This window comes from Sinocyclocheilus grahami, unplaced genomic scaffold, assembly GCF_001515645.1.
Source record: "Sinocyclocheilus grahami isolate Dianchi unplaced genomic scaffold, SAMN03320097.WGS_v1.1 scaffold1154.1, whole genome shotgun sequence".
NCBI lineage: Eukaryota > Metazoa > Chordata > Actinopteri > Cypriniformes > Cyprinidae > Sinocyclocheilus > Sinocyclocheilus grahami.
The window spans coordinates 286986-296939 of record NW_015506333.1 but is presented as its reverse complement, the minus strand read 5'-3'; the positions used below and the strand labels follow the sequence as shown (position 1 = coordinate 296939).

General features: G+C 39.4%; 1 protein-coding gene across 1 annotated transcript; it reads left to right on the top strand.

Moving 5' to 3' along the window:
* Window positions 1-6813: 6813 nt before the first annotated feature.
* LOC107567392 (zona pellucida sperm-binding protein 4-like) lies at window positions 6814-9838 on the top strand. Its single transcript, XM_016253076.1, has 8 exons — window positions 6814-7161; window positions 7239-7426; window positions 8692-8789; window positions 8861-9018; window positions 9094-9286; window positions 9355-9502; window positions 9581-9653; window positions 9727-9838. Exons 1-8 carry the CDS (start codon window positions 6831-6833, stop codon window positions 9801-9803), a joined length of 1266 nt encoding a protein of 421 aa, XP_016108562.1. The 5' UTR covers window positions 6814-6830; the 3' UTR covers window positions 9804-9838.
* The last annotated feature ends 116 nt before the right edge of the window (window positions 9839-9954 follow it).

Genomic DNA, 9954 nt, shown 5'->3' with positions numbered 1-9954 from the left:
AATTTTTATGCAGATGACACTGTACTGTATTGCTCAGCACCCACCGCAAACCAGGCTCTCTCCCAATTACAACTTGATTTTAACATGCTCCAACAGAATCTTTATGATTTAAAACTTGTTTTAAATGCTGAAAAAACAAAAGTCATGTTTTTTTCAAATTTGAAATCCAGATCAAATCTGCCTTCAGTCCTCACTTCCCAGGGAACGAAGATTGAATGTGTCTCTAAATACAGATATCTTGGTATTTTAATAGATGAATCTCTTTCTTTTACCTTTCATATTCAGCAGCTAGCAAAAAGATTAAAACTTAAATTATGGTTTTATTTTAGAGTCAAATCCTGCCTTTCGTTCGAATCGAGAAAGAGGCTGGTTGCTGCCACTTTTATGTCTATACTTGACTATGGTGATGTTTTATACATGCATGCTTCTACTCAAAGTTTACATGCAGTGGACACTGTATACCATGGAGCTCTGAGGTTCATCACTGGTTTTAAAGTCCTCACTCACCATTGTGAACTGTATGATCGTGTTGGATGGCCTTTTCTATCAACGCGGAGACTTCAGCATTGGTATATCTTCATATACAAAGCTATTTTAGGTCTACTTCCATCCTACCTTCTGACCTACATCAGTGTAAATAATACTGGGACTTACAATCTTCGTTCACAGGATCTTTTCCTTCTGTCTGTTCCAAAGTTTAGAACCGAGCTGGGAAAAAAGGCATTTACGTATGCTGCTCCATCTTCATGGAACAAATTACAGAAATCTATGAAAATTAATACGCTGGTCTCATTGGTCGTTTTTAAGAGGATGTTAACTGACTTGGAGGCAGTCACATCTGGCTGTAGATGTTCTGCCTGATGTGTTATTGATTGTGGTTTATTTTAAAGTATTCGCTATTTCAGTAGTTTTATGTTACTATATTTTGTACCTGTATGTATGTATGGTTGTACTACTGCCTATCTTGACCAGGACACTCTTGAAAAAGAGATTTTTAATCTCAATGAGTTTCTTCCTGGTTAAATAAAGGTTAAAAAAAAATCAAAATTTGCTGTCAAAATTAACACTGCCATCAACCAATCTGTTTGTTCAGCGAACATTCAGTGTAAGTTCATATCAACTCTAGGAAAGGATATTTCCGTGGCCAAATGGAACAAAATGGAACAAAATGCAGGGGCAAAGTAGCAGAATAAAGCGTTAGCTACTTCGCAGCCCGCTAGTCGTTTTTTCCGCTCATACCACGTCCTCGAAAATCCTCGTTTATACGAATTCCCGCCCTTTGTTGATACATGTTTGATGTTTAAATTTGGTCTTGGTGGTGCTAAATCTTTAATTGCCAATTTATCCGTATGGCTACGGCAACTGAATGGTATTTCTTTCAATGACACGATAGAATTCATCTGCGCTGAGGTAATGTTCGCCAAGATGTCGATCAAGTTCAACTGACAACTGAATTTGAGTTGGCTTAGCTGTCCCCGTCTCTCAGTTTATTTTTCTTTTCTTTTTTCACATTTGATAAAGATATTAAAGTAGTTTTAAATTTTTTTCTTGTTGTTAAAATTCAAAATAGTTTTTAAATATTATTGGATGTCACTGTTCCCACCAATCCTTGCACAAATTAAGGTTACGCATGATGACGAAAGCACGTTAGTGCTAGCCTTCCCAGAACTCAGAGATTGCATTGCAGTGCCTGCAGTTTGAAAAAAATGATCTTTGTATGGAAGTCAATGAGAGCACTCGGGGCGATTCTCAGTCTGACAGAAATCGCCCAAAAAGGGGTTCGCCAAGATGTCGATCAAGTTCAACTGACAACTGAATTTGAGTTGGCTTAGCTGTCCCCGTCTCTCAGTTTATTTTTCTTATTTTTTCACATTTGATAAAAACATTAAAGTAGTTTTTCATTTTTTCTTGTTGTTAAAATTCTAAATATTTTTTAAATATTATTGGATGTCACTGTTCCCACCAATCCTTGCACAAGTTAAGGTTACGCATGATGACGAAAGCACGTTAGGTCTAGCCCTCCCGGAACTCATAGAGATTGCATTGCAGTGCCTGCAGTTCGTCTTGTTGTTAAAATTCAAAATAGTTTTTAAATATTATTGGATGTCACTGTTCCCACCAATCCTTGCACAAGTTAAGGTTACGCATGATGACAAAAGCACGTTAGTGCTAGCCTTCCCAGAACTCAGAGATTGCATTGCAGTGCCTGCAGTTTGAAAAAAATGATCTTTGTATGGAAGTCAATGAGAGCACTCGGGGCGATTCTCAGTCTGACAGAAATCGCCCAAAAAGGGGCGGTACTACACAAAATGCGACTCGACGCTGATTGGATTATTTAGAGGCAGAACAAACAGTGAAAGCTAGCGTCACACTGTGGTTGAATGTGAAAGAAAAAATCCCTCCCTTTCACGCTTTGGTGGTGCGTCGCCCAATCGCCCTAATGGAGAAACCGCCCCTGTTGCATAGGTAGATTGCATTGCAGTGCCTGCAGTTTGAAAAAAATGATCTTTGTATGGAAGTCAATGAGAGCACTCGGGGCGATTCTCAGTCTGACAGAAATCGCCCAAAAAGGGGCGGTACTACACAAAATGCGACTCGACGCTGATTGGACTATTTAGAGGCAGAACAAACAGTGAAAGCTAGCGTCACACTGTGGTTGAATGTGAAAGAAAAAAATCCCTCCCTTTCACGCTTTGGTGGTGCGTCGCCCAATCGCCCTAATGGAGAAACCGCCCCTGTTGCATAGGTATAAACATATAATATGTACTCTCAATTAGAATTACTCTCGAAGACGAATTCATAGAGACAAAACATGGTATATGTAAGGATACATGAATGAGTGGTTCTACCATAAGCATGTATAAAACGGTATACAATACAAAAGACAATATACAAGAACAGTAACAACATACACAATGACCTGTAGTATATGTGTGTCCATTCAAAGAAAGGTTTTCCTATTAATTAATTAGAGAAGACCATTTTTATGGGCATTATGTGTCTGTTTTAGAGAGACTTGAGTAAGAGTTGATTCTCTCTACATACTTTTAGGTCGTAAAAGTATATCTGATCTGGCTGAGGGGTCCTGGTTGCCATGGTAACCAGGGGCCTGGGGTGGTTCCCAGACATGCTGGCACCCAGTATGTTTATTGGGTGAGGGGTCTGTGATTGTTTGTTAATCTAATGAATAATTGGTTTGTTAAATCTAATGAACAAATGTGTGTCTGATTGGTCCGAATGCTACAAAGTCTTAATTTTGATTTCAAGGTCTTAAATTTGGGGACGGAAAGACCAGAATTGGGATAATTGGGCTAAATGTGAAGATTAAACTTCAAAAGGCTATGATTTAATTAAATAAACATGAGCGCTGCAGGTTCAAAGTGCGGTGCTGCACTGCTTTGTGTTCTGCCGCTACCGGGGAAACGGTTATATTTCTACCAAATGCTCTACCTGCTGGCAGAGAATGAATGAGCATTTTCAATAAAACTGTTGTTTTGTTCAGACTAATGCAAAAATCCACCCATGTTTTTACCCTGCAAACACGCAGAGCTTTAAATGTGAACTGGTGGATCTATAAGAAGACAATGCATTACAAAAATCGAAACTGTATAGGGTTGTGCAATATGTATGGTCTGTGATAATATCATAATTGTTGTTTTTAACTATGTGCGATCTGATATTATCGAGTACATCAGGAAAAGCAAACAAAACACCTACAGAGTGCATGCATACATTAGGCGATGAAGTCTAGTAAGTTAACAAGTTAAACTAGTGTGCATGCGCATTTAGAGTGAGATCTTTCACTGCAGGAATCAGTCTATTAAAATACATTTAAAATTATCACATAATTCAAGATATGGGGCAGAAAATTTCTATATTTATATCATTTCAGAGTTAATATCACATGAAAAACTGTTGTTTTGTTCAGACTAATGCAAAAATCCACCCATGTTTTTACCCTGCAAACACGCAGAGCTTTAAATGTGAACTGGTGGATCTATAAGAAGACAATGCATTACAAAAATCGAAACTGTATAGGGTTGTGCAATATGTATGGTCTGTGATAATATCATAATTGTTGTTTTTAACTATGTGCGATCTGATATTATCGAGTACATCAGGAAAAGCAAACAAAACACCTACAGAGTGCATGCATACATTAGGCGATGAAGTCTAGTAAGTTAACAAGTTAAACTAGTGTGCATGCGCATTTAGAGTGAGATCTTTCACTGCAGGAATCAGTCTATTAAAATACATTTAAAATGATCACATAATTCAAGATATGGGGCAGAAAATTTCTATATTTATATCATTTCAGAGTTAATATCACATGAAGAGTGCCGTTTTTTTCTCAAAGTCAGCATGATTACAAATGTGATATTGATTTTATACAACAGTTTAACAAACTAAGTTAATATTAAGAGACTTAAGTTTTAGACACCACAGCACTGTTTCGCATTTTGGAGCAACATGACAGTGTTTAATTCCTGAATGAATCAACCGTTTAAATGATTCGGTTCAATCGCAATGACTCACTTATTAACAGTGACTTGCCGCCACCTACTGGCGGTTTTAATTTCACATTTAAGGTACCTTTTCATTTTTTAATAATTTCAAACATTTTTTAAATATCAAACCATCATTTAGATATGCATTTGTAACTGCAGGTTAAAGTATTCCATGTCCCTCAGAGCTGCATTAAACAGTGTGTAAATGCATCTAAATGACACTTCTAATGCAGCTTTTGTGTTCCCTCTGCATTGCAAAGATACATTTTGTTGATACTGATTTCATTTGCTTGGTAACAGCCCAAATGCAAGAATTTGACTCAAAAGATGGTGCACACTTTTAGAAAAAATGGTTTAAAGGTAAAATGCCCATAAAACGTATTGGAAAAGATTAATTGTGTGCCCAATAACACACTCAGCAAAATATTGTCTAATTATCGTTATTGATAAAATCCCAGAAATTTATCGAGATTTTCTTAAAAATGGTTTAAAGGTAAAATGCCCATAAAACGTATTGGAAAAGATTAATTGTGTGCCCAATAACACACTCAGCAAAATATTGTCTAATTATCGTTATTGATAAAATCCCAGAAATTTATCGAGATTTTCTTAAAAATGGTTTAAAGACTGAAATGTAAAGTTTAGCATTTTATAAAACTTTCTGTTTTTGTGAAAACATATCTAAACTGTAAATTATGCTTTTTACAGTAATTTTACAGTTTATTATGGTACTATAGACATCGACCTACCCTGCTCATATGGTATTAATTTTATTTGTGCATGTCTTAAAAAGTCTTAAATTTGAGCTTAAAATCCTGCAGAAACCCTGTGTACAAGCCATGACCCTTATCCATCCTACAGTTGTTAACCTGGGCCACTGCATAAGGTACCAAATTAAGGGTTAATTGTTAACTTCTGATTGGTTAGCAGGATGTTTTACCCGTCCAACCAACATAGATTTATCCCATCCAAGTGCGCATACACATTTTGCTGTGGCACATTGGGAGCAATTGAGGGTTTGGTGTCTTGCTCAAGGTAACGTCAGCTGTGGGTGTATATAAGGTAGAAAGCATTATACATTCACTCCCACGTACAATTGCTGCTGATACTGAGACTTGAGCCCATGACCTTTGGGTTACAAGTCCAATGCTTTAACCATTAGGCCATGACTGCCCACCCCCCACAACTTGTAGGTTATATTTGATTCATTCTGCTAGTACTATCTGCTTAAATGGGGAAAGATTTAGTTGCAAGCTGGGCAGTTGTGGCCTAATGGTTGGAGTCGGACATGTAACCTGAAGGTTGCAGGTTTAAATCTCAATATCAGTAGGGAATGTAGGTTGGGGATTGAATCAACAGTGCTCTCTTCTACTCTTAATACAGCCAAATGCTCCCGGGCACCGCAGCGACTGGTTGCCAACTGCTCTGGGTGTTCACTACTCACTGCTTCAGATGTGCATGCAGTAATTTGGAAGGGTTAAATGCAGAGGACAGTTTTCAAGTATTGGTTACCATACTTGGCCTTCGCTGTCAGGTTAAAAAAAAATCGTGTTGCTTTTTAAATTCTTTTTGATTTTATTTGTATAATCATTTCTATCCCACTCCACACAAAGTTGATGGTGGTAAAAGTATTCATTGTTTAGCTGAGAGAAAAAACCTGGTGGAGCCAATCCTTCTCTGACAAGAAACAAACAATACATATGTATTTCAATAAATTTGACATGTTATATTTTCTCACGAGTGAACAGCTAACCTGCACCCTTGCAAATAAAATTTTAGGCTATACCGAAGGATATTGATCTTGCAGTGTGTGCAAGATTTTAAAAGCACTTTATAATATGACTGTATTTTTATTATAATGTAGCATTTAAGAATAGAGCAGTCATGGCTGGGACAGGGTTCAAGTATCACTCAAAGCTTCAACATAATCATGAGAATGTTAAATCAACTTTCTTCTGAGCCAATCTGAAGATACAGGGCTGTACATTCCAAGATGTGTTTCTAAGAATAAAACAATCTAGAATTGTCAAAACGTCAGCAATTGGATTCAGCTAATGAAGGATAAAACTAAGGCTGAATTCAAAATGGCAGAAATAATACTAGTATGCTATTTTGAATTATGCTCAAGTTTGTGTTTTCATGTAGGTATCGAGGACAATTGATCAAGGGAGAATCACTCAGTTGCATAAGCTCCAACTCATGCAAGTCTGGAGAATCTTGAGGGTTAATGAAGAGGGAGGGGCTATCTTTAATTAGCTGAAACCTGTAGAGTACAAAAAGACCAAAGGGCAGCATTTTTACTTTGTGACTAGCTGTTGAACGATGGCTGGAAATTTGTGTTTGGTTCAGATTTTGGCAGTTTGTGCATTCTGTCATGCTGTTCCAAAGTGGAGTAATCTGCTCCAGAACCCTCAAGCTCTGATGATCCAGCAAACTGACCAGCGGTTTCAGCAGCCAGTTCAACAACAAACTAACCAGCGGGATCCTCCGCAGTTTCAGCTTCAGAAGCCAGTGGTGCAGACAGAGCTCCTTGATAAATGTGCTGTAGCTGATTATGAGCAGATCCAATGTGGACAACCTGGGATCAGTAGTGCTGAGTGTGAAGCTATCAACTGCTGCTTTAAGAGACAGCAGTGTTACTATGGGAGGGCAGGTAAGTGTTCTCAATTTTATTCTGTTCATGTTAATCTGATTCTCCGCATTAACCTGCTCTTGTACATTTTGTTCCAGTGACTGTCCAGTGTATTCGAGATGGTCAGTTTGTGGTAGTGGTGTCTAGAGACGTTACTCTGCCTCGACTGAGTCTGGATTCGGTTCGTCTACTGGGTGGAAACGACCCACCTTGCGCTCCTGTGGAGTCCACACCTTACTTTGCTATATACCAGTTCCCTGTGACCGCATGTGGCACGAGCATGATGGTGAGCAGCTGCTTCTGGTTTTATTCTGCATTGCTTATGATGGACTGGATGCTAACCAGGGCTTGAAGATGAAAAATTAAATCGGTTCATTCTAAGCAGAATCAATGTTTTTAATGTTTCTGTTCCTCTGTATCGCCATTCTGAATCCAGTTTGAGTAGAAGAGATACCGGTGAATAACATTATTTTAAAAACTACTTTGCTAATAAAGTACAGTGTTTTCTCTACTCGAAAAACAGGAAGAGATCATTTTCAAGATCACCTTCATTTTTATTGGAAATAAGTGCCTTTCTGATGTGATGAGATTTGAAAAGGGGACAAGTTCAGCAAAAGGCAGGTTTGAAGTTGGGTCGATCGCGTCAAAGCACAAGTCTTACCATCTACACCATTGAAACAGATGTTTGGGTTTTTTTTTTTTCCCCCCTCGGTGTTGAGCATCCCCATCACACGTTGCTGGGCGGAATTGGTGTAAATGGACACTCTGGGGGACGCCTTGTTAGCCCCATTACATTCAGAAATGTAGGCTAAAGCAAAATGTTTACAAACATTATAAACGCAGTTATTAGTTTCTCTCCACAATAAATCCTCAAGTTAAGGCTGTGCGTTTAGGCTATTAAAAACGTCACTCCAATAACTAATTTAAGGTGAAACTGATGCCTACCTCATTTGGCTCGAATGCAAATGTTTACATTCGCGACATATGTAGATGCTAAAATATTTATTATAGGCAAGGCTCTGTACTTGCATTGATGTAAAACATCAGCTATAACCGCACAGTGAGGCGTGAGCGCAACAGATTGAACAACGGAGCAGTTGTGTGTTTTTTTTTTTTGTTTGTTTTTTTTTTTTGTAAATCTGTCAATGATTTAAGTGAAATATTTTGTATATGCCTATCTTATGTAAGCCTGTGGTTATCGTTTTCTCTGTTCACAGAAGTGCTGCAGGTGCGTGTGATCTGAATCAATCTTTCACTATCCCCGGATAAATTAATGCTGGTGTATTGCCATTGCGACTTATGAGTTCACAGCTGAGTGTGCTGGATGCGTCGGTGTCACATTTGCATAGGCCGTACTACTGGAATTCGTGATTGGTTGATGGCAAATTTCAAATAATAAATGGAACCATTAAACTTTAACCGGTTAATGGCCTTTCCAAATTTTCGATTCTGTTCATAACTAGAACATTGTTAGTTTCTGGTTCTGTTCCTGTCCTTTTCGTTCCTTGAACCAGTTCAGAGCCCTGCCGTTAACACTGTTCCTATTCACAGGAGGACCGTGGATATGTGGTGTATGAGAACAGAATGACGTCCACGTATGAAGTGGGCATTGGACCGTTTGGTTCCATCACAAGGGATAGTCACTTTGAGTAAGTGATCTTTGACTTGGTGTGACTGTTAGTCTCTGATAAATGCTACTAGCTCACCATCTGTTCTCCAGGTTTCTCTTTCAGTGTAGGTACTCTGGAACTTCTGTGGAAGCTCTGGTTGTGGAGGTCAACTCTGTTCCTCCACCTCCACCAGTAGCTGCTCCTGGACCTCTCAGGGTGGAGCTCAGACTGGCCAATGGCCAATGTGTCACCAAAGGCTGTGCAGAAGGTAAGGTCTTGTCCTGTGTCATCCTAAAGCCTTTCAAACTCCAGCAGTTTCGGTTTAAACCCCAGTGTTCCTCAGGGGATGAGGCCTACACGTCCTACTACAGTGATGCTGATTATCCAGTCACAAAAGTCCTGCGGGAGCCTGTGTATGTTGAGGTGCGCATTATGGAGAGAACTGACCCCAACATTATCCTGATGCTGGGACGTTGTTGGGCGACATCAACCCCTAGTCCACTCAGTCTCCCCCAGTGGGACCTTCTGATCGATGGGTGCGTAATGCCAGTCTTTATCCAGTTAGTCTGCTGGGAGACACTTTCTAAGCTTCGTTCGTCTTCAGATGCCCTTACCAGGATGACCGTTACCTGACCACACTGGTTCCAGTGACTGGATTATCTGGTCTTCATTTCCCAACCCACTACAAGCGCTTTGTTGTGAAGATGTTCACATTTGTAGATCCAGCCTCACTGGCTCCTCTGCAGGAAACCGTATGCCCCCGTTTACTTGAACATTTTAATTTTACTGCTTGTGAATTCTATGACTTGAACCCCTTTCTTCCCTGTCAGATCTTCATCCACTGCAGCACAGAGGTGTGCCATCCCTCTTCTGGCTCTTGTGAGCAAAGCTGCACCAGGAAACGTGAGTTCTTGCTGTCTCGACTAGAGGAACTGAGAATTTATAAGTGCGTTTTCACTTAACATTTCTCTTTCAGGAAGAGACACTCGCATCAAGTCTATCTCTGGTGAGCAGACTGTGGTTTCTAGTGGAGGAGTTACTCTGGTCGTGTAAATCTAGTGTTTATAATAAACTTTGCAGTGCCCCGAGCTATCTGTCTATTGGCGTTTTGATTCTGCAGAATCTATTACATGCCTCTTTCCTGTTACATGCCTCTTTCCCCCCCCCCCCACCCATTCAAACCAAGCTGCACCCAACTGTTGTA